The 26,336-nt window shown below is 39.5% G+C and overlaps 1 protein-coding gene across 6 annotated transcripts in view; it reads left to right on the plus strand.

The window, feature by feature from the left end:
- Positions 1-26,336, plus strand: part of LOC131691509 (triple functional domain protein) — a 245,888-nt gene that overhangs the window by 207,702 nt on the left and 11,850 nt on the right. For all 6 annotated transcript variants that reach the window (XM_058977989.1, XM_058977991.1, XM_058977990.1 and 3 more), the window contains exons 10-11: positions 21,195-21,306; positions 21,370-21,995. In XM_058977989.1, the coding sequence (XP_058833972.1) occupies positions 21,195-21,306; positions 21,370-21,995 (738 nt within the window). The remainder of the gene's footprint in view (positions 1-21,194; positions 21,307-21,369; positions 21,996-26,336) is intronic.

The following is a 26,336-nucleotide window of genomic DNA, read 5'->3' on the forward strand; positions in this document are numbered from 1 at the left end:
TCTGTTCCCTTTCCTTTTAACACAACTACTTTCCCATGATGCTCGTGTATATGCAGAGGTAGTCTCGGTATCCATAAACAGCGAGTGTCGAACTAACATCCCTTTCCTTCCCCGGTCCCCTCAAGTGCCATTTTGTGGTTCATTGTGCATTTTCACTCACTCGGTCAATCGCGAAGTGCAACTACGGGCAGTCTACCTAAGCTAAGCTTTCCTGCATCAGGGCTTTTTTGAAAGTTTTTTCTGCTCTCCAAAAACACACACAAAAACACGTACAAAGCGAACAGGCGCAGTCGAGGATCCAAGGGACACTAGGAAAGAAGAGGTATAAGTGCACAATCCCTTCTCGAAGTAATACCCAACGGTGGTCCCAGAAGGAAGAAGATACAGAGGTTGAGGCTTAGTAGGTAGGCTTGCTGGAGAAAGAGCTGCAGTAGAAATCTGACAGTACCACGACCAAGTCGGTTTCAACATTGTAACCTCCTAGTTTTAAGATATTTAAAATGTAAAAAAGGAAAATGGCACCGTCAAGCTAATCATTGGTGCCTATCAAATAAATGAACTGAATGAAAAAACGAACAGCTAAGCTGCTATTGTTCAATAGAATTGCCCGACACTGCTGGCTGCCTCCTACGTAGGGGAACATAGGGAGACTTGACTCTCTGAAAAGGCGAAGGCCCTAAAAAGCCATTGAGATATATTGTGCAAAGTTATATTGTGCGTCTTCATAATTTTTGCAGAATTTTTAATTTAATTTTCGAAAAATTACAAAAGCTTTTCTGAGATCGTGGGAGACTTAACCAAGAGAATTTTGAAAAATCATAACAAAAAATAATGACATAAAACATACAGTAATTATTTTTTTACATATTGTCGAGATCTTTGGGTATCAGTAAAAAATATAAAAAGGGTGGCATTTGATAAATTTCGATTTTTTTAATGCATTTCTTTTTAAGCATTAACTGTACTGCTTGCATTGCATGTTCACACATTACGAAATCGGTCGTACTATTGCTAACTTTGTTTACTAATACTAAAATATACAGACTTATGTTTGAGGTGGGATTTTTTTATGGCGTGATTAACATTAACAGTAGATACCAAAGCATAATAAATATCAAGAATTTTGTATCTTTCTTCATCTAATTGCCACTTGGTCAAGTCTCCCCATAAAATCTTGGCCAAGTCCTCTCAGCATTAGTTATTGCGTTCAATGTTATTCAATTTCTAGTAATAACTATTCCAATGTTCCAAGTTATGTAAAATCATTTCACTGCTTCACAAAGATTAAGATGGTATATTAGTACATTAATAGTAATTAGTAGTCGAGTAGATATGTCCATACAAAATTTGATAAAAATTACATAATTTAATGCAAAAATAAATTAATAAATATTAATCAGGTAATATTTTCTGGAAGGAAAGGATTTTTCATTCCAAACTTTTAAAATCACCTTAAGGGATTGAAACAAGTATGAAAATATTTTTGAAAAAAAATTTAAGCATCGAATAGAAGACACCATAGCCAAAAATAGAATTTTGCGCTTGGTCAAGTCTCCCCATGTTCCCCTATAGTACTAGAGACATAGTACCATTTTTTAATGTTTGTTGTCACTTAATTGCTACCAAGCGAGCGACCTCAAAATATTTATAAATTCCTATCTCCAAACGGTGTGCCCAGCCAGCATATTTTTTTTCTACACTCAGAAGTGAATTATTTTTGTTTTTTTTTTTTATTTTTCACTATGTAGCGATTGGTATGCACCGCTACCAATCATTCGACTCGGTACCTGCCAGCAGCGGGTTGAAACGTGAGCAGCACACTTTTGCGAGAGTTGCCAAGTCGGGGTAAACGTATTTCATTGAATTTGGCGTTAATCACTCTTCTTCAAAACAATATGTGCATTGTATTTCCAATCCAAATATTTCTGTTTCTACAAAACGTGATGACACATTATTGGGCGTGAATTCCCACAGCCAAAACATGATATTCCGAATTCCACGAATGTTTCCGATGTAGTAGTCTAAATATAACTTAAAACGAACAAAAAGGCGTCGATGATGAGTTTAGCTGTAAGTTTACGGACAAACATATAGTTCGTTTTGAATCATCACAGTACTGAGTACTTCCGGCATCAAAGCAGTATTTTGATTCATAGAAATCGATCCTAATCAACACAGTATTTTACATAGTCCATCGAACTATCAGTATTGGATTATTGCATATTGAATAATAATTCATGAGAATGCACGATCCTCATTAGCAATAAGAGAAATAGCGAAATTAAATAGAAAAAGAAAATCTTCTATCATTTCCTACTATGCGTCTCGCAATTGTTTGTTGATTTACCCTTTCATTCGATGTTGTCCAGTCACTCACTAATTTTTCAATCATTTTTAACTTTATTTACAACGGTGTTTCCGGCTAAGATAACCCAAACATGTTTTACGCAGTTCTTATACATTTAGCCTAAACTGACCTCTATGGAACACACGAAGACTTTGATAAGCGAACGGAGATGGTTCGATTTTAATGGGAGGATTTTTCGAAATATCGGTTATATTATAAAATTTTCTCCAAGCTTGATGAACAAACAATACAACAGCGCTCAAATTCTGTGAACCCAAATCGCACTGTGCTATAGATACACAGTTGAAATATAACTTCAGCGGGAAGATTCAATAAAATTGTGGTCCACCGCATGATAAAATACACCCGTTGCAATCGATCTTCTACACCGCCACCCCCTATCTTTCAGCCTATCACCCTGCAATAGCACTTGAATTAAATATTCATTATCTTGGAAAATCACAAACCTGCTGCAGTATCGATATAGAGAGCGTAGGCAGGTGCGCGGTTGATGGGGGTGGGTAGAGCAACCATTCAACTCGGGAGAGCAGCAACCATCGACTGACTGAGGCTGCTAGCACATACATATACAAAGATTTCGTTACAATCCGATTCAGCTTGTTATAGGCGCCGATGAGATAATTCGCTCCATGTACACGAATGATGTATTAGGGTGGTTCTGAAAATTATTCACCCGACGCCTTAAATAATTCCCTAAGTGGATCGTTGATCACCATGCGAAGTTGCCTCTTTGGTAAGCCACTAGGTAACGAATCGTGCAATATTCAAATACATATGAATCGAATGGAGTACACTGGATGTTTAGTAACAGTCATTCGGAGCATCGCGCTCCGGAAAACAACTCGCAAAGTGGTTTTTGGGAAGGTCGCCCTGCTACAGTACATCCATGCAGCGATCAGCGAAAGGAATTAATGTTTGAACTTGAGAAATGAAGATCAGTTTGCTGCGCACTTGGTTGGCACCCGCACCCGAGTTACTCTTTAGTTAAGTGTCAAGCAAACCCGAAGAGCTGGTTGGTCGGTAGTTTCTCGAAGCGTGCGTGTCATGAAATTAGTTAACTGAATTCGGATGGCGAGCAACCGGACTTAAGTGTTACCCTAAAAGGATAGAGATTGTTAGTGGTTTCAGTAAAAGGCACCGATAGCAAAAGCGAAATAGTATTTGCCAGTAGGTACACACGTGATGCTCGTGAAGTTGATTTGTTGTTGAGATCGTACCAGCCGTGAGTTGTGTGGCATTAATTCTGGCTTATCGCGAAAGGTGAAGAAGACTTTTTGGAGGTAGTGTTTTATTGTTTTTGTTTTGTGAAGATTACAAATGATGGGTACACTAGGAACCTGTTCAACGGCGGTAAAAATGACTTTATTTTGTCATTACAAAGAAAATGTTTGCTTCGGAAATGTTAAGTTCAGGTAAATTGATGCAGTTTGAGTTTTGAAATGTAACAGCAATTTAAATTAAAATAACGTAAAGCCGCAATTAATGTTACCAAACTTTAGTTCCAATATGCGGTACGGTTATATCTAGACCTATGTAGAACAGTTGATCTCAGTTACTTTGCGATGTCCTGATGTGACAAACGCCATGCCGATCCCAGTTTATGGTTTATCAACTTAGTAGTAAACGTGCTCTCAGTGGCGGATCCAGGGGGAGGGTCTTGGGGGACCGGACCCCCCCCCCCCCCCCGAATTTTTTTAAGTTCTTGAGAAATTTTAAAATGGATTCTATTTTAAATTCATTCCAAGTTCAAAATCATTCAAAACTAGATTCGATTACCAAACCTGATTTTAATTAAATAAGGGTATTTCATATTACGTGTTGCACAATGAACATTTCAAAGTTGAAATTTTGGACCCTCTCCGAAATTTTTTTCTGGATCCGCTCCTGCGTGCTCTGTTCTATTTTCTAATGGTGTTCCATTTTAAAGTTATTGGAAAAATAGCTTGTCTAGATTTAATCCTGTTTCGATATCCACATAAGGGCACCAGATGATAGCTGAACCTTCCAGAAAGGAACGAACCAGAAAAACATAGAGTGCTCGAAGGCAGTATGGATCAGTAAACTAATGCACGAACAGTGATCTCTGAACAACAGTTGAGAATCCAACAGTACACCAAGGTCCCTTTCATAGAGATAGTATAGTTTTTGTCTGCGTGTGAAAGAACTTACAGAGCATTTGGAAACGCTGAGAGTCAACCGCTTTCGAGTACACCAATTACAAAAGTCAACTAGTTGCCACTCTAATTCAATGCAGTCCAATTCAGATTGCAGAATGAGAAAAAAAGCTCAAGATCATCTGCATAGATAAGATAGTCCGAGGTTGCTAGGTTGCGCACTTCCAACAAATTTCTCATTTTGACAGATAGGGTACGACCTACAAATACAATTTGATGAGTTCAAAATTCCATTTAAAAATTAATTCATTTGTTTTTTTTTATCATTTTTTTTCTTTTTTGGGCATGGAGGTGGGCATAGCGTAATTGGTAAATCGATTGCCTTGTACGCATCTCACCCGGATTCGATTCCCAACTTCGCACATAGGGTTAGATTTTTCCAAAAGAGATTTCTCTAACCCGAAAAAAGGCGAATGGCCCTAATGTTAAAACATCTATAATCACAAGAAAATAAAAAAATCATTCTGAACCAATGACTAAAAATTGGGATAATGTCTGTATGTATGTATGTATGTGTGTGCGTGGGTATATATGTATGTGCACTAATGTCATGTAATTTTTTTTTTCCATACGTTTATTTGACACGGCATTTGCAAAAGCTTTTTACGCCAGTTTCTTTTTTTTACATAGCACGTTACAAAAATCCTTAAGACTAATTTTAACTATACTAGTACTTTGTCTAAAACTAACACTGAAATCACTTTATTGTTTGCTTTTTTCCTTACATTGTTGTATTTCATAATGATCTAGTATTTTCGGGTGTATTTATTTACTTTTTTTCTGTTATTGTCTAAATTTAAAAACTAAATATTCTAGGACACTTTAATTGGTGAATGATTAGCCTTGGATGAGAGTATGAGGAGATGAATTTAATTAAATTTTGACAGACGCTGTTTTTAGAAAATGATAGATAAGTTCCATGTATAGAGGATCGCGATACGCCAGGATGTCTCTAACAGGAACATGGATTGGTCTTCCTCGGACTTGTAAAGAATCTACTAATTGTGATCTGGCTTCACGATATTCAGTGCAGGACCAAACAACATGCTCAATGTCATGGTAACCTTCTCCACAAGCACAATGATTACCCTCAGCGAGCCCAATACGACGGAGATGCGCATCTAAAGTATAATGATTGGACATGAGCCTAGACATCACACGGATGAAGTCTCGACTTACATCCAATCCTTTGAACCATGCCTTCGTTGATACTTTAGGGATAATTGAGTGTAGCCATCGTCCCATATCTCCATTGTCCCAAGATGTTTGCCAACTAGCAAGTGTCCTCTGTCGAGAAGCGCTATAAAATTCATTGTAAGCGATGGGTCTTTCATATATTTCACCATCTAGTGCACCAATCTTGGCTAAATTATCAGCTTTCTCATTGCCCGCAATAGAGCAATGGGCGGGGAGCCATACTAGGGTAAATTTATAACATTTTCTTGTCAGGTTACTCAGAGATTCTCGTATCTTCCCCAAAAAGAATGGATCGTGATTATCAATCCTCTTTGAGCGTAGAGCTGCAATTGTGCTGAGACTATCAGTGAGGATAAAGTAATGGTTCGGGGGTAAAGTATTAATTATTTGAAAACTATAGTGAACTGCTGCTAGTTCCGCTATATAAACAGAGGCGGGTTCTGCAAGTTTGAGAGAAAATGAAAAATTATTGTTGAAAATACCGAAACCAGTGGCCTCACTGATTCGTGACCCATCAGTGTAAAACATTTTAAGGCAGTCTATGTGTTGATATTTACTTGTGAATATTTTAGGGATCTCCCGCGAGCGTAGATGATCCGGAATTCCACGAATCTCTGCTTGCATGGACGTGTCAAAGAATAAAGTGGATTCAGGAATATCTAGTTTATTGACGTATGTAGGAACATACCTAGCAGGCGTTATTTCTTGTGACATGTGATTGAAATACACTGTCATGAATCTGGTTTGGGGTTGAAGCTCGACAAGTCTTTCAAAATTTTCAATTACCAGTGGGTTCATAACCTCACATCGAATAAGTAAACGAGAAGAGAGATCCCAGAATCGGTCTTTTAAAGGAAGAACTCCCGCTAGTACTTCAAGACTCATTGTATGGGTCGACTGCATGCAACCTAAGGCAATTCGTAAACAGCGATACTATATCCGTTCCAGTTTAATAATGTGAGTGTTCGCAGCTGAACGGAAACAGATGCACCCATATTCCATTACTGAAAGTATTGTTGTTTGATACAATCTTATCATGTCACTTGGATGAGAACCCCACCATGATCCAGTTATTGTTCGCAGAAAATTTATCCTTTGTTGGCATTTCGTTATTAGATACCTAATGTGGCCTCCCCATGCGCCTTTAGAATCGAACCAAATTCCAAGGTATTTAAAAGTCAGGACTTGGGCTATCGTTCTACCAACCAACTGAAGCTGAAGCTGAGCTGGATCACGCTTCCTTGAGAAAACGACCAACTCTGTTTTCTCCGTAGAGAAATCGATGCCCAGCTTTAAAGCCCAAATTGATAAATTATCCAAGCTATCTTGCAATGGTTGTTGTAAATTTATAGCTTTTGGTCCTGTGGCAGAAACCACCCCATCATCTGCAAGTTGTCTTAAAGTGCATGGGCTGACAATACAATTATCAATGTCATTCACGTAAAAATTATAGAGAAGGGGGCTTAGGCAAGAGCCTTGTGGGAGGCCCATGTAACTTATTCTGAGTGTCGCCAAATCGCCATATGAAAAATGCATGTGCTTTTCTGACAATAAATTGTATAAATAATTATTTAATATCGGTGAAAGACCACATTGATGTAGCTTCTCCGAGAGAACATCAATGGAGACTGAGTCGAATGCTCCTTTTATGTCTAAGAACACAGACGCCATTTGTTCTTTTTTTGCGTAAGCGAGTTGGATTTCTGACGAAAGTAGCGCCAGACAATCATTCGTTCCCTTTCCCCTCCGAAAACCAAACTGGGTATCTGATAGCAAGCCGTTCGCCTCAACCCAATTGTCGAGACGTCGTAGGATAATTTTTTCCAACAATTTCCTGATGCAGGATAGCATTGCAATCGGTCGATACGAGTTATGATCGGAGGCTGGCTTTCCCGGTTTTGGAATAGCGATAACTCTCACTTGTCTCCAGTCGTGCGGGACAATGTTCTGCTCAAGAAGCTTATTGAATAAATTCAACAAGCGTCTTTTTGCTAGGTCAGGCAGATTCTTCACCAAGTTGAATTTAATTCTGTCTAGTCCCGGAGCATTATTGTTGCATGAGAGGAGTGCAATTGAGAATTCCATCATTGTCAAAGGCGAATCTATGAAATCGTTACTTGTGGGAGCATCGCGAGTGATTTTCTGCGCAGGAGCAGAATCGGGACAAATTTTCTTGGCAAAATTAAATATCCAACGATTCGAAAAATCTTCGCTTTCATTAGTTACGTTTCGATTCCTCATTCTTCTGGCTGTGTTCCAAAGAGTACTCATTGATGTTTCTCTTGACAAGCCATTAACGAAGTGTCTCCAATAACTAGATTTCTTGGCACGACGTATACTGTCAAATTTGTTTTGCAAAATGAAATAATTTTCAAAGTTCTCACGTATACCCCCTTTCTGTTTCATAATTTCTTTGTAGGCAACTTGTTTAGCTTCATATGCATCAGAGCACTCTTTGTCCCACCAAGGATTAGGGGGCCGTCTATTTATTGTCATTCCAGAATTGCATTTCGTTTGGGCTTGTTCTGCTGCTTCAATAATTAAACCCGCTAAGAATTCATATTCTTCGGTAGGGGGTAGCTCTTCTGTCGAAGCAAGAGAAGTGGAAATTAACGTTTCGTATGTTTTCCAATCAATATTTCGTGTTAAGTCATAAGGAACATTGATTGAATTCGTAAGGCCTAATTCACTGTTAATTGAAACAACGATTGGCAAATGATCGCTACCGTGAGGATCAGGTACAACCTTCCACGTGCAATCTAGCCGAAGCGATGTCGAGCACAGAGATAGATCTAATGCACTTGGACGTGCTGGAGGTCTGGGGATGCGTGTTGTTTCGCTAGTATTTAAAACTGTCATATTAAATTCGTCACAAACATTGTATATCAAAGAGGATCGATTATCATTGTAGAGGGAACCCCACAATACTCCGTGCGAGTTGAAGTCTCCCAGTATCAGACGCGGAGCAGCCATGGATTCCACTACCTCAAAAATTTGACGTTGTCCAATTTGAACTTTGGGAGGTATATATATATAGAAGCGATAGACATGTCTTTGCCTTTAATGTTCGTTTGGACAGCTACAGCCTCAATGCCCGCAAACAAGGGGATGTTAATTCTATAGAAAGAATAGCACTTTTTAATTCCTAGAAGCACTCCTCCATACGGGGTGTCTCGGTCTAGGCGAATAATGTTGAAATCATTTAAGTTGAAATTAATGTTTGAGGTAAGCCATGTTTCACATAGAGCAAAAGTATCGCATTTTAAATTATGCAGTAAAATTTTTAAGGAATCAATTTTAGGTATGATACTTCTGCAATTCCACTGTAAAACAGTGATGGAATCTTTCATTGGAGGAGGTGAATTACCCATTGAAAGATACAATCGCTGCAAGGATGGGCCATTGAGCAATCAGCTGCTCTAAAAATGTTCTAATTGTTGGGAGGAAAGCTGAAAGTATACTCTTTAGTGGTTCAGAAATATTGAATGCTTTAAAATCCAATCAACAATTTCAGAAAATTTCAATAATCCTACCCCCGGCTGAGGCTCAGAGGAAGTCGAAATTTTATTATTTCCAGTAATGGTGTTCTGTTTGGATTGTACGTTCCCAAAACCGGGCGGAATTGATTTCGGTTTTGAATCGGAATTTTTCGGTTTTGGGCGCAGTTTATCTATTGGTGGAGAAATTTTAAGGCCCTTTCTTGGCAGCTTGGGAAAAGAAGACTGTTTTCTTTTTCTGGAATTTCCGGGTAAAACAAATGATGTACCTTCGCACGCTCCGTCAGAGTCAGACTGTTCCGAAAATAGAGATGTGTAAGTGTTTTCTAAGAAGATGGGTTTAGGGGTAGCATTTTTCAACATTTCTGCATAGGAGCGCTTAGACCTCTCCTTCAAGGATCGTTTAATTTTATCCTCACGCAATTTATAAATGGGGCATGCAGGGAGCTCATGTGAGTTTTCTCCGCACATTAAACATTTTTCTGAATTTTCATTGCATGTATCCTCTTGATGAGAACCCCCACATTTGCCACACCGTGCCTTATTGGAACAGTAAGTGGCTGTGTGGCCAAGCTGTTTGCAATTAAGGCAATTCATTACACGAGGAATAAAAAGGCGAACAGGGAGACGAATCTTATCGATAATGACATAGTTGGGCAGTGCAGACCCAGCGAAAGTCACTCGAAATGAGTCAGACAGTCGATAAACTTTTTTATCTCCTTCGTGTGATACTGAATGCAATTGCTTGCATTCAAGTATTTTTACGTCTTTAAGTATGGTGTCTTTGAAACGACCAACCCCATGCTTAATTATGTCATCAACAGTCAAACTCGATTCTGTGATGACCCCATCAATTTCAATTTCCTTTGAAGGAATATACGCTCTATACTCACGCGTAAAAAGCTCGCAAGAAGCAATTGCATTGGCTTGTTTGAGACTACCAACGACAATGCGTATTTTATCTTTATTGACTTTGACGATCTCTTTTACATCCGAGAATCGCGAAGTCAAATCTTTAGAAATTTGAATAATATTTAGCGCCTTTACTTTACGCCTAATAAATACAATCCATGGTCCCGTTGACGACTCTGGGTAAATTTTAATTCTAGTCGGATTTACATTTTCAGCATAAGGCTTAGGGGGAGGGTCTGTTACTCGTTCTCCCATCTCTTCATCCATTTTACCTAGCAAGAAAAACTATCACAAAAAGGAATGAAAAATATACCTGTTATACCTGTAGAACACACCTCATGTGTTACGTTGTAAACTCGGTGCCCGTTGTTTGACAATGTGACACTTGCTGTCCTTCTTCGTCGCGTTGCTTCTTCAGTAGAGAAATAGGCCTATCAGCAACACTTCAAAACTCTCTCCGGTTAAGCTGCTCGTCGGTATCACCACCACAAGCGCGCTCTCTCCGTTTCCACCGCCGCGGTAAACAAATGTGGCTACCTGTGGCTTGCTGCGAAAATCCCACTGTCGATGCGGCACTTTTCGGTGCCACTTGTTTTCCTTATTCGTCGTACCACTTCTGCGGTAGACGAATAGAGCAAATGGGTCTACCTGTGACGCTTCCCCTCTCGTCGATTAGAATTGCCCGACGACACCAATACAATATATTTTTTCTGTGTGTACAGGCACGATCACTGTCGATTTCTGCCACCGCGGTAGGCAAATTCGTCTACCCGCGGTTTGCTGTCAAAACACCGAGGATGTCGTTGACCACGCCTCCGACGTATCAACTGTCGACTCACACTTAACAAACTGGTCTCTCTCTCTCCCACAAAAACGCATACAGCGTCTCGCACTCCGCCACTCTCTCGAGAACAAAACCTTCCACCTGGAGGCACAACCGTCTCGGCCGGTTGCAAAAACTGTTATGGAATGTCATGTAATTGTTTCAGCAACCGCGGAACCGATCTTAACGAAATTAGTTTCAAATGAAAGACCTAACGTCGCCATTTTTGTTTTTTTTTTCAATTCGTTTATTTGATAAGGCACGTTTGCGTTAGCTTAAAGGTGCCATTTTTCATTGCTTTACATTTTAAATTTCTTAAAAGTAGGGGGTTACACATTTCAATATTATTTTGTTTTTATATAATGAAACTAAAAAAAACTTTGCAGCTAACTTATGCATATACAAGAAGGGATAATACAGCGAAGATCCGTTTTTATCAGCCCCCTTGGCTAATTTTGGGTTGACAAAATTGGAACAATGACAAAACATATTTGTTTATTTCTTTTCAATAAACCGAAGTTGTAATAATGTTCTTCCTCAATCCCAAGACATAACCTTATAACCCTGTCTGGTTGACAAAATTAGGTTAAAAAACTGATAAAATCGGGGGCTGATAAAAACGGGTCTTCTATGTATAATATTCGTAAGATTAGGGAGACGGGTCATTTTGTGTGTTCTTTGTATAGCAATGCTCTTTATGATTTTTAGAAGGGAGATTGTTGGAGCAATTAATTATTAACATTATTTTTTTAATTAACTATAAATAATTATAGGAAGTGGTTCAATTTTATTAAGATTAGGGAGGATTAATTAGGGCTATTTTGAAGTATTGGTACTGTTGGGCATTTCTTAACGAAATTAAATATTGATCAACTAAATCTAGAAGATAGGGGGAGCACAGAAGTTTTGGGAAGATATTCAATAGGTGGAAGGAGGGGGATGAAGTCCTACATCTGTGTGTCAGAGACATGGTAAAGAGGGCTGACAAGACTGGCACGGGGGGGGGGGGGGTGTAGATTTAAACTTTAAGTTTCCGGCATCGGGAATCAACGACAAGGATTACAGATTCGGATGGATGCATCATGTATTGGGACGCCAGGTGGCCTTCCGGCAGGGGTTCCTCCAGACGACTTCGTAGTACAGCTCAGATGCGGATCGGCAACACACCGCGTTGCGCTTGTGATGTTGTACTGCAGGTCTCGTGTTGTTAGGTCATTCGACAGATGTTTTGTCTCGTCTTGGAGTCGCATCGAACCATCGTTGGGGTACGGTAGGCGAAAGAGGGCACTTCAGAACATGATAAGGAAAAAAGATAGGGGCAGTTAGATCTTGATATTGATGGTTTTAAAGAATGTGCATATGAGGGACATATAGATGCGATTGCGGCTTGCGAGTACATCTCGAACCGGGACAATGGGTGATTTTCCTCGGACCCGAAGGGAATCGAATAGTTGAGATCTGGCAGAACAGCACTCGGCGCATGCCCAGACAATATGTTCGATCTCGTGATAACCGTTACCACAAGCGCAGATACCGCTATCCGCGAGCCCAATGCGCCGGAGATGAGCGTCCCGCGTGTAGTGACATGAGTAGGGTTGTGGTACCGATAATACCGGTACCGAAAATCCCGGGAATACCGACCCATTTTTGGTACCGTAATAACGGTACTGAACAAAAGCCAGTACCGGTATTTTCGGGACCATACAATTTTTTTATGAAAAATATGTGGACTCTCTAGAGGGACATGTTTCAAAATATCAGTCTGCAAGATGACTTATTATATTAATTACCTTCTATAAGTTAAACATTACTAGCTCCCGTTGTACTGAACGGTATGTTTAAATTCCTGCTTTATTTTGTCGAAATTAAATTTAAACGATCTTGTACTAAATTTCAATATATTCACATCTAGCGTAAGAGACGTAAAAATTTGCCTTGATTTTTTTTTTATTAGCGACATTCTGATAGGTTTTATTATTCACTGGGTGGCGCGTAATAAGACTGTGGTCTAAGTCATGTCTTTGGTTTGATCTTTAACCTTTATTTATAAAAGAACGAACAGCGATTTAGTAGCTAACAATTTTAGAATTGGTGAACTACTCCAAATGGAGCGATTTGTAATTATTGGTGATCGGAAAATTCAGCAAAACTCCATAGTTTACAGGAAAGCAAGGAGCCTTGGTATGCAGGTCGAAACCAATTTACGGAAAATCAAGAGAGGAACTGCGAATAACCAGCTCGGATTTACTGCCACTCTCGCTTTGATTTCCTGTTGTTAAAAGTGTTTCTTACACTTACCATCTGTTGAAGTAGACGAAAGTCGCACCGCTTAGCAGTTATTGATTTCAAAGTGGCCTAGATTTCGAAATAAAAGAAGGTGCCGTATTCGAAAAATATTTTCTGTTGAAATGAGTCATGCCATTCCGAATCAATTGAAAACAATAAACATACTTTTTTGATCAGCACAAATCAATCATCTGAGTATAAGATCATCAATTTGCGCATTCAATTTCACTTTGAAGTTTATTTCGAATATTTAAAAAAACATTCGAGTACCGGTACTTTACCGGTACTGAGGGCTTCAGTACCGTAGTACCAGTTCTCGCCAAAAAGGGTCGGTACTGCGAACCCTAGACATCACGCGAACGAAATCCCGACCTACATCCATCTCCTTGAACCAAGGTTTCGTCAATACCTTAGGGATTATGGAATGTAGCTACCTTCCCAGTTCACCATCGCTCCATGAAGTTTGCCAACTTTCGAGGGCTCTCTGATGGGTAATACTGAAAAATTCGCTGAAGCTAATTGGTCTTTCATATATGTCACCTTCTAAAGCGCCCGCCTTAGCTAAAGAGTCCGCTTCTTCATTACCTGGAAGGGAGCAATGCGAGGGAACCCAAACTAAAGTAATCTTGTGCGATCTTACAGACAAAGCACGCAGGCGCTCCCAGATTTTCCCCAGAAAATATGGAATGTGATTTCTAGGTTTCATTGAACGGAGAGCCTCGATTGAGCTGAGGCTATCCGAGACAATAAAGTAAGGATCGGTGGGCAAAGTATTAATGATCCCAAGGGTATACTGAATAGCAGCAAGTTCTGCGACGTAGACTGAAGCAGGATCATTGAGTTTGAATTAGGCGGTGAGGTTTTGATTGAATATACCAAAGCCAGTGGAGCCGTCGAGGCTTGACCCGTCGGTGTAAAACATCTTGTTGCAGTCGACTTCTCGAAATTTACTATGAAAAATGCTTGGGATCACTTGCGGACGTATGTGATCCGGGATTCCACGAATCTCATGGATGTGTCGAAGAATACAGTTGAATCAGTAGCATGGGGAGATTGACACGGTTGGTATAATATGAAGAAGGATTGATATGTTGTGCCATGTAATCAAAGTACAAGCACATAAATCGGGTTTAAGAATTGAGCTCGACAAGCCTTTCGAAATTTGCAATTACTAACGAGTTCAAGATATCGCATCGGATGAGCAATCGATATGAGAGGTCCCAAAAACAATTTTTCAGCGGAAGCCATTTTTGTTTTGTCTATATGTTGTTTACTTTCTGGGATATGGGTGATTTTGTCAAACACAAAGGGTTTGAAGCAAATAACTTTCGAACAAAGCAATGCAGTCGTGTTATGTACACATAATTAAAAAAAAACTTGTAGACCTTTCGAACAAGCTATAGATTGTCAAAATCCGTTCACGAACGGCGGAGATATTAAACATTTTGAATTTTTATTCCTACCAATTTCCACTAACTAAAAATGAGATCGTTACATACAGAGTATTGCTTTACGGGTGTTTTTGGGGCAAAACACCCGTTTTTAAATATCCGGGTATGAAAACACTTCTGCGTGGTTCAAGAAATTCAATTTCGGCAACATTCTGTGAATTTACTTAATAATTAATTAACTATTTCTCAAAAATTAATACGCATAAAATAAACATTTGAAATACAAAACAATGTGTAAAATCACTTCAAAATGAAAATTTGTCCAAAGTTAATGTATTTATCCGTTAGATTAAGCATTGTGTTCAGTCGTGAGATAGACGTTGGATGGTATATGAATGCACAGATCACCAAGTAATCAACCTAGCAGTGAGAAAAGGGATTTCTAACATAATTGATAATCATATTATACTCGTAGCATCACCGAGAGCAGCAGTGTTTTTGAATAACAAAATTCTAGTGAAAGTTTATTTTCATTTGCAAGATTTATGTTATACTACTTATGGCGTAAAAATTATCAGTTGCATTATGTATAATCAGAGGTTAAAATATTCGCTCATTCTCACAACAAGCTGTTTATCGCACAGCGTTTTCATCCTTAGTAGGCACAGACCCAGATTTTCACCTTTCAAGAAATTGCGAGAATTTGCTGACAATGCAGCATAGAAGCGTGATAATTTCGCAGTTTCGAACCTCGTGATAAATTAAGTTCAAGGAAAACCATTAATATATTACACTATAGGATTTATTTCCCCACATTATGGCAGTATTTTCATTCTAAGGATCTGTATCTACCCATTTTTGTGAATTTTTGCGAAACCATTAGTTATTCGGCAGTTTTACATTAGGCGCGAAAATGTCATCTCATATTATACCGCGAAAAGATGAAATCCAATGCTGTCTTGTCGAGAAAAGTTGGAGAGCAAACAATCTTACATCGTATGTTTGCTTTTTTATTGCTGGTCGAAGTAGGTGAAATGTCGCCTCATTCTGTTCACGAAGACGAAAATTGTAAACTCTGCGTATAATAAAGATGTAAGGAACCAAAATTTCGCCCTATGTACAAAAAAAAATATTACAGCGCTAACCATAATTTACCACTCCTCACTTGTAGCCCCTTCCCACCCTCGATTTCTGCCCAATCGTGTTCGTGATAACACGTTGTATTATGAGATAACTATAATTAATTTATGTTCAAACGTTGTTGTCCTTTGAAGATGAGGAACCATTCCTTCGAAACGTTGCACTAAGGAGAGTCATTTGACCAAAAATTGAAAACTACATCAACTCGAAATTTCAAGACTGTTCGTGTCTTAAAAGGCCACTGGCTTTTCGATGAATTTAAATACTTATTCTGGTAGTTTGAACTATTCCTTTGTCATGATATTGTTTTTTATAGTGCTCATAAACCCATATCTTCAGTTCTGAGAATTCCGAACGAAACAATTTGCAAGTGATAACGATGGCTGGAAAGAGACTGCATTGTAATCGACTAAATATACGGTTTTTGTACCATCGACAATAATGTAATTTCCAACATAACCTAGACACTAGACACTCTTGTCTATATGCTTCAATGCAAATGAATACAATTTACAGGTGGCCTTATCTCAGTTTGCTATTTCCAATTACGTCTTAAAATACTGGACCTGAAAATTCTATTCGTTGCGTTGCGTTGTGACGAAGATTTTGGCGGATTGCATACTGACTTCATCATGTTTGACTGCTAATTATCTAATAAGAGTTGCTTAGGAAGTGGTAAGTAGGAATTTATACCAATCCGACCCATACTAAAACCTCAACAGCATGATAGCCATCATTGCTGGCCGCCCCCATCTCTATCGTTCGCGGAGAAGGATAAAGGATAAGGTAGAGGGAAGTGTTGATGCTTCACCTTATTAACGGAAGGTAGACGACTCGTCAGACTCTTCCGTAGATGTCGCGGAGTGGTAGGTCTACGAGGATTGATTTTGTCTGTGGGCCGTATTTGCAAACATTGTCCCACCGCTTAATGGCGGAGTTGGTCGACAGAGCTCGCAGTCAACAAACGCAAAAATAGAAGCCTATTCTGCGGCTCTACGCATAATTGTCTCATGTGCATAGGGAATCCCATAGCACATGGGACTTTTATGCGTATAGCGGCAGTATTGGTGTTAGTGTAGTATTAATTGTAGTATTTAGTACTAGTGTACAATTCTTATGTGCTAGTCGTATGTCTATCTGTGTATGTGTTCGTCTGAGTATTTGTGACACCAGGATCAGGGAATGGATGCAGAACTGGCGTATACGATAGAATAATGGGTAATATTCTCTAGGATTCGCTGTTCACTTTTTCCATTGTTCTATTCGTACATTTTATTTAATTCTTTCGGGAAGATCGGGTTGGATAAAGTAAAGTATGATTAGTTTTCTGATGCACGTAAATCGTGCGTTCCCGGTTAGCATAGAATGAATTTTTTTAACAGAATGCAATTGTCATTAATGGTAAATCAATATCATTTGATTGCATTTAGACGTGTTCATGTAGTTTGATTGCATATTACACGTGCTCTTTTCTTCTATATAATTAGTTTGTTTTTGATGTACATCTCTCTGGTAGTTTGCTTTTCCAAGACTCATGTATACCAAAAATAATATCGGCTAATTTATACGCTTTTGCATAATCTCTTTACATCTTTTTCTTTCTTTATTCAGAATATTATTTTTCCTTGTATTACTATATTTTGAATTGGATTCGTTAGTATAACTCACTAACAATCAATTTCATATTCTCTCACAATCTCATTCAAAACGTATAAGCGCTCGTGGCCTTCACAAACGCGAACATGCAATTGCAATGCAATCATCTACACATACTTACGCCCGCGATCTCGCCAACATTTAATCACCCTAGTAGTTAAGTGAACGTTTTGGCACCTATAAATTTACAAATGCGGTCCCAAGCATTAACACACCACTCGCGCGATAATGTATCGGTCACGTCCGGAAGTCATTCAGTCCTAGCAGCCTAGGTACATACCTTCAGTTGGTTCAATCAAAAAAATTTTCGCTCATATTCACTAGGCAACACGTTCCATGTTGACATGACCGGGAACTCTAGGGATATAGGGGAACTCCTTTCATTCCTTTCAGCATTAGATTCACGGTAATACACGCCAATATGCGAATGGCCACACGGTTATGGAATCGAATTCATCCACGCGAAGTTGCATACACGCTAGCACACGTGACAAGCACGTTAACATACAAACGCTTGAGCATCGTCCACACACAACTACGTCCGCGATCTCGCAAATATTCAGAAAACCCGGTGATCATGTGAATGTTTTCGCACTTATAAACTCATAAACGCAGGTTCGGGTTCGCGCACGATCATTCAAGAATACACGCGAATATGCAAATGGCCACACGATTATAAAATCTACGCACACCTACACCCGCGATCACACAAACAGGATAAAACCCCGGTGACTAAGTAAACATTTTAGCACTTATAAATTTACAAACCCGATCTAAAAAGTGAACCTACAAGTGCCCGAGTTCGCGCGATTATAAATCGGTAACGTCCGGAAGTTCCTACTCTCGGCCCTAGCAGCAGCAGCGGCCCATGCCTTCAACTGTACCAATGAAAAAAATACGCTCATATCCACTAGACAACACGTTCCGTGGCGACATGACCGGGAACTCTAGTGATATGGTAGAACTCACTCTCTTCTAGCGGCTGAACCTTACACCGAAAATTAGATATCAGAATCCCGGTTATAAAATCTAATTTATACACGCCAAGTCACATACACGCTAGCAGACACGACATACAAACGCCCACGCGATTGAACACGTTAACATTCAAACGCTCGAGCCCTTCGCGATGATACATGCGATCGTAAAATTCCTACGCCCGCACATATTTGAACCGTACACTGAATATCACATTCAGAATCACGGACCGCTGCGGCCTTAAGCAGGGTTTTAGTGGGTGATATTTGCCGTCTCGTCTGCAATTGTAGTGATTGGTTATGATTGCCCTTCCGACACCCCAGCTCTACAGCTCCAGTAGGACAACTCGCAAAAAAAACTTATGAATTGATTTTTATCCGAGCGGGCTTGGCAAGATTGATTGATAAAATAAGATAAATTTAAATGAGTAATGATCAACTGGAAGCTATGATCTTGACATGTACACCCCATATGACATGTCTTTTATAAATGTTCTCCAGCCATATTCAAATTTTTCGTAGAACATAATACCCTAACAATCACTCAACACGATACCCTAATAAAAAAATTTATCACAGGTTTGTTATACAATTAAAATGCAGGCTTGCTGATAACAAAGGCTACGTAATGTGCTCGAAAACTACGAAATCCATTTAGTTGTGTTCTCCATCGGGTTGACGGCGGTATATGTGAATTGGTTTTTGTTTCAATTGGATAGAAAATATAGTTGTACTTGCGTGAACTCATGAGTTGTTATCATCATTCGTACTAACGAATTGCACTTTTTCCTACTGCCAACAACAAATGAAAACATTTGCAATGATAAACCGAAACGTGTACCTAAATCGAATACCGATGGTATGATGACCGCTGTCTTCTCTGCGTGTTCGTAGAGTGGTAGTGTCATGGAAGTGTGAATATTATTATTAATTGCAATCGGCCGCCAAATAAAGGTGTCGTCCGCCACGAAGGGAAACAACTGATAGCAAAGCGATATCGGTTGCGTGTTTCGCAGCGCACGACTAGTAAATGTCGTTGAAAAAGGTGTAAGCGGGCCGTTTTGAAGAATCGCTTTGCATCAACATGATGATATTGGAATAACCTCGAATACTCGATAGTTCCCCTTCTAGTGTTTCGACAGCCAACGGTATCCCATTCATAAGTTTTTTTTCAACAGGATGTTCGTAATGGGAAAAGCATTTAAGAGTCTAAATTCAAAGCTTTGTTTGCTTACATTAATATGTACAATTTCGAGCCCCAACTCTTCCAGCTTGTGGCAATTAGCGCTCTCGTGTCAAGTTTATGTCCCTAGTAAACAGACGTTTCCAGCGAGTAAATGTTCGTTAGATTCATCTCTAGTTGGGATAAACCCATTTACCAACACTTTCGTGAAGCGATGATTTTTATGTATTTCAGCATCGTAAAGTACTGCGTTTTTTCGAGCAAATGATCCTATTATAATACTTTTTACACAAATAATGCATCTGGATCAACTGTATCGGCAATATACCGAACAATTTAGAGAGCTATATATCGAATATATGGGGTGTGCTGATGTAATTGAAGCGATGAAGTTCGGCATCCGTTGGAGCCCGGCAGATGCAAGATTTTTTTGGATCTAAAAAGTTTTACTTCTGTACGAAACTCAATCAGCATTATGAGGTTTTTTAGATATTACAACTTGTAAAGGAAATGGGAAACCTATTATTTTATATTGGCGGAAATGGCAAACCTGGTATGTTATATTCGGATGGGCGATTACTGGCATGAAACACTAAACTTTTGAATTGTTTGGAGTCGAACATAGGAAAACAAGATCTCATGTCGTTTCTTTATTTAGTTGGTATGCGATTGTTCAGTTGTCAAAATTTTTATATATATGCATGTGTGGCAAATTGCAAACATATTTAGTAACTGCCTATTGCATAGAACGTTATGCTTTTTCCAGCTTGAAGTCTACTTTTGCTAATATTTACTTCATGATAATGAACTGAAACAATACGCATCATTCAACTACTGCAGGAAGCCATTGCCATGTGTAGTTAGGATTCGATTTGTGTAGAACATTGAATGCATTCTCGATCCTGCAGGAACACGTCAACAATCACTGCGAATACAGAATTGCTGGGTCTGTGTCACGCCGTATCAATATCATAAGCAACAAAAAAATAACACATGGTGGTAGTACAGTACTGTTATAAATACGGCATTGCGGGCACTAATACGATATCATGTGTGTGCGGTGCTTGATTCGATATTTATGTTGCTACAAAAATTGTGGTTGCGGTATTTGGCGATCTCACAACGACAACGACGTCCATACGACAAGGTAATCCCTTTGAAATAGAACACTACAAAATGTGGAGATGAGGTGGAGCTTCCTCGGGATACTGCCGCTATACGCATAACTACCCCATGTTGCATGTAATATCCTCTATACATGGGACAATTTAGCGCAGAATGGCAGTGCATGCAATTCATGGGAAAGTCATTGTACATTCAATACGTATAAATGATACACTACATTGATCGCCGCGCTCTATAACGGATTGCTTTATTTTTTTTATAAATATTTTTAGAATAAAAACTGTGAATAACGTAATTTAAACTACTCGAAACAAAATCACTAATTTTATGCCGACATTTTCTAACGTGTGATCCATTTCAATGTAACACGCACATAATGAAGTAGTACTTGTTTACTGAATTCTTTTATTATGAAATTCATTTGTTCACAGCAATATTTTAACACGTTTTCTTCTTCTATTGCAGGAAAAAATGGTTACCTACTCAGTTACGGAAACTGTCCCATGGTAAATCTGATAAACTACCACCAGTAGAGAAGTCACTTATTAGTAAGAAAGGCTCCGACAAAAAAGTAAAGGTAATATAATACATAACATAGACAAAAATTCTTATCTAACATCTTATCGACTGCTCGAAACAGGACAAACCACTGGAGGAGGTAGAACCATCAACGGTTTCCGCCCAGAACGAGCTAGAGGCTGAAGAGGAACCCACAATCGAGTTACCGCCTCCGATGAAACCGATTCAGGATGCAGCCACGGCACTGACCGGAACACCATCCTCCACTCTGTCTTCGGCAGAGGATCAATCCTGTACCAGTGCCAAGATTACGAAAGCTTTATCACTCAAATCGCTGGAGGAACCATCGGCGGCTGTTAACCAGACGGCCGACATGGCGGAGATCGAGCGAATAGTCAAAGAAAAGGTGCAGAGCTTCCGATATCTGGAGAACGACTCCACAATTAGCAGTATTGGTGAAGGAAATAGCAGCAGCAGTGCGGGCGGTGTTGGCACACTAGAGTGTACCGCCATCGGGGTGCCATTGGTGAGCAACGGGGGGAATTGTAGTAGCGCAGGCATGATCGGTGGTTCGATTCTCGTTAAACCGGCTATTTCGCCACAGTTCTCTGAAAATGAGAACAACGATGAAATCTTGGCGGATGAGCAGGGCATCGAGGATATTCTGCGGAAGCGAATGTTCGCCCTTCGTGAACTGGTCGCCACCGAAGAAGCTTACGTGAATGATCTTTCGCAAATCATCAATGGGTAAGTGAAATGTTTCGCATAAACTTTTATTTGGGGGGTATGCCTTTTAGTACAAATGTTTGTTTATTTTATGTTGTGTGTTTCGTTAAATTAGATGTTGTGGAATGAAAGTTATCAGCCCTTTGGCGGCTCTTTGTCTTTGTTCTTCTTTGCCATTGTTTTTAACATTTTTTGATTACTTTTTGTTACTTCTTTTTATTTTGCTTTTCAAACATTAGTTCAATATCCAATTACATTGCATTAAAAAAAGAAAAAAAAATCGGATCGGATGGGAAAAAACTATAAACAAATTTTCATTGATTGCTGTATTAATTCATGATTTCACAAAAATGACTCCACTCCCCGTCGGGCCTTACGACAGTTGGCCGGAACTTTAACCACAGCCGTCGAAAAAAAAGATATTGTAATATTCTCCAATTCACTGATATCGAATTCAGCCATATCGAGTCGCCACAGCATTGTTCGAATATATCCTGTGCTTCAGGTTCGCCCAGAAATTGTTAATAGGGCACATCTGAGACACGGTGGAGGTTTTGACGTTCTTGGGGTAGCTTGGATCTTCAAACGCTCCATTTCTTCCTGCGACTACTTCGTGTGCCGATGCCAGATCCGGCACGACAGGGAGGTGTTTTTGATGAATGCCGTAACTTCCGTGCTATACACCTCTCCGTTGATCACTAGCTGCGAAGAAAGGAAATCGGCTTTGACATTCCTTTTTTACCGATTGTCAGTCACAAGAGAATCTTTGGGGCTTCGTGTGGGAAATGTATTTTTTCGTTGCTTGTCACCTCTTTCCTGGGAAACGAGAAATAGTCGCCCCCTCGACTTTTGCGTTCTCTTGGCGATGCACAGAGGAGTAACTAGAACAAATTCTTGGCCAATAACAAAAAAAATTTCGGTTTTTTATTTAGTTAATTTTTTTTAGATACCTAAAAGCATACTGCATATTGTGGAAAAATAAAGAGTATGCCAAAAATTGCTAATGAATTTTTGCATGGATGCAAAATGGTGATATTTTAAGGGTTTTTAATCATTTTTTTATTATATATCCAGCAAAATCGCTTTCAAATGATGATGACTGTATTAAATAAGACAATATTACAACAAACGTAATTGAACACAATCATTTGTATAACCTCAGCTTAAAAATAACCGAAAATAGTAGTGTTGCTATGTATTGGACCAGCTTTACAAACACCTTTTTTAAACAATTTATTCCAAATTTGAATGATAAAAAAGTTACATTATACGGCAAGATCCGGCAAAGTTGCTGAAACAATATTACAAAACAAGATCCCGGCTATCCAAAAAACATACAATCTCTTCCGATCTTTTCCGATCCACAAATTCCAAACGATTTCAAAATATTGATATTTTTTACTAATTTGTGGTTCGCCAAGATGCTGTAGGGTCAAATACTATATTTGGCAAAATTAATCTTTATGAATATGTGCACAGGTATCCCTTTTCTTCTTCCTTTTCCACTGACCAACTGTTCATGCAGCGGAAAAATTCACAAAGATCATCTCGAAAATACTAGTATTCGGAAGGATCAAGAAAATTGACCCCTGCACTGGTAGGTGGATAGATGCCAAATAGTCCCAAAAACCAGTTATTTTCTATTTTTAGTTCATATTAAGGCATAATAACAGCAATAGACGCAATAAATAGTTTTGGCCAGGATTCGACCCCAGTTACTCCTCTGTGCGATGTCCAAGTTGGCAAAATATTTTTGACCGCCTAGTCGGTCGAACCGAGCTCCCAACCAAAGGCACAGAAGGATTTTACCACGTTGGGCACGTGGCTGTATCCGGTCGACACAAAATGCACCATGGTGACGGGCTTCTTCGCTGCGCAGTGGAGCTGGTGGTAATTACAAATCATCGAACATAGTTGCTTCCGTGATTTCACCATGGCTGCCGTACATAAACTGATAGTGTTATTTTTTCTGTATATAGCCTGCTCATATTTTTCGACGGTTCACCAGTGGACCCACCACTAAGTAGCAATATTATCGCTTGTAAAATTTGTGAACTTTGTCCCTCTCTCTAATGCAACTATTACTAACCTTTCTATTTGTGAAGCACATCTTTCGCATCTTTCCAAATTTAACGCCATATTGTTGGCATTTATAATGTAGGATGTCCAGAGAGGCCAATTCTTGTACCTCACTAGTCCTTATCAAGGGAAGCAGATTTGGGATCATCTTTAAATCTTAGTTTGTATTTGTTGAAGTCTCGGTGTAAGTGCCCGGGCACAACCTTTCTAGATTAGTGCTGCATACTCGATGCGAAACATATTTTTGTAGACTCTGTTTCGTCAGGTTCAATTTAGATGTTCTACATATCAGCGAGTGCAAAGCCCAGACCGGGTCGGACCGAGATAGATTAGATGAGCATTACCAAACCGGATTCCGCATTCGTCAGACGGCACAAGACGTTGAGAACTAGAACGCGGGAACAAATTGACCGGAGTTAGTGCCACTTGTTTCGGTTTGTCGGTTCTTGTTGCGGCTGTTGATGCCTCACCTGCGGTGTTTCCTTTTCGATGCCATCGGAATAATTGCCACCGGAGAGGAATCGTATCATATCGAATCGTATCGTAGTCGGTTGCTACTGTCGGGTAATACATCACTTTCACTATTTAATATAAACTATTTTAACCACAGCAAGTATATTGTTTAACATCGGTTCCAAAAACGGTTCAGACGTTTATTTTACTGCCTAAACCAACACAAAATGTTTTCCAATATCACAGTGGACCAGAATGTAAATTTAGCAAAAATTTTAACATTTGGCTAAAACTAAATAACTGTTTGGGAAAGTTGTTATACTTTGCAAGTTACTTATTTTCGTTTGAACAGAAGCTAAGGTGACTTGACTTTTTTAACGGTTCGATATAGAGTTTCATAGATAAAGTTGTAGAACAACACAATTTAGACAATTTTTTTGAAGACGCGTGAATCCCATTCCAAACGTACAAACGCTCGTGGACCTCACGATAACACAAACCTGGTCACAATCGCGAACATGAAATTGCAATCATCCACACATACTTACACCCGTGATTTCGCCAACATGAAAACACCCCGGTAATTAAGTCAACGGTTTAGCACGTATAAATTTACAAACGCGGTCTCACGTCTTATAAGGTTATAACCCACCGCTCGCGCGATCGTGAAACGGCCACGTCCGGAAGTCTACCTTCAGTCCTAACAGCCTAGGCTTATTCCTCCAGTTGGACCTATCAAAAAAGTGACGCTCATATTCACTGGACAACAGGTTCCATGGCGAGATGACCGGGAACTCTATTGATAAGAGGGAACTCTCTTCTAGTATCTAAACAATACACTGAAGATTAAGCATCAGCTTCACGGTCGGCGTGCATTAATTCAATAACACACGCGAATACGCGAATGGTCACACGGTTAAAAAATCGAACTTATCCACGCGAAGTTACCTACACGCTTGCAGAGGTGACAAACACGTTAACATACAAACGCTCGAGCATCGTCCACGTGCAACTACGCCCAGGTTCTCACAAACATGGAAATACCCCGGTGATTGAGTAAACATTTTAGCATCTATCAACTCATAAACGCGGTCTCAAGCGCGGATCTACAAACTCATGTGTTCGCGCGATCATGAATCGGTCACGATCGAAAGTTTCTTACCCTCGGTCCTAGTAGCATAGGTCTATGCCTTCAGATGGACCAATCGAAAAAATTATACTCATACCGACTAAACAAAACGTTCCATGGCGACATGACCCGGAACATTAGTGATGTGTGGAATCTCACTCTTCTCGCATTCAGCACGTTAACATACAAATGCTTAAGACCTTTGCGATCATCCACACACACACACACCTACGTCCGTGGTCTCTGTCACCAAAACACCCCGGTGATTAAGTGAATGTCTTAACACTAATATGCTTGTAAACGCCGTCTCAAGCGGGAACTTACAAACGTCCATGTCCGCGAGATAATCCATCGGTAACGTCCGGAAATCCATTCATTCAGTTGGACTAATAAAAACAAATGCACATATTCACTAGACAACACGTTCCATGGCATGTTACCAGGAGCTCTAGTGATATGAGGAAACTTACTCTCCTTTAGCATGTGTACTACACACTACAAACTAAGCATCAGATCCACGGTTCGTGCGCGACCATTTAAGAATACACGCGAATAGCCACAGCGTTGTAAAATCTAATTTATGCACGCGAAGCTACATACACGCTAGCGTAAATGATAAACATGTTAACATACAAACGATCGAGCCTCTTTCGCAATCATCCACGCACATCTACTCTCGCGATCTCGCGAACAGGAAAACA

Source organism: Topomyia yanbarensis, chromosome 3 (genome assembly GCF_030247195.1).
Source record: "Topomyia yanbarensis strain Yona2022 chromosome 3, ASM3024719v1, whole genome shotgun sequence".
Taxonomy (NCBI): Eukaryota; Metazoa; Arthropoda; class Insecta; order Diptera; family Culicidae; genus Topomyia; species Topomyia yanbarensis.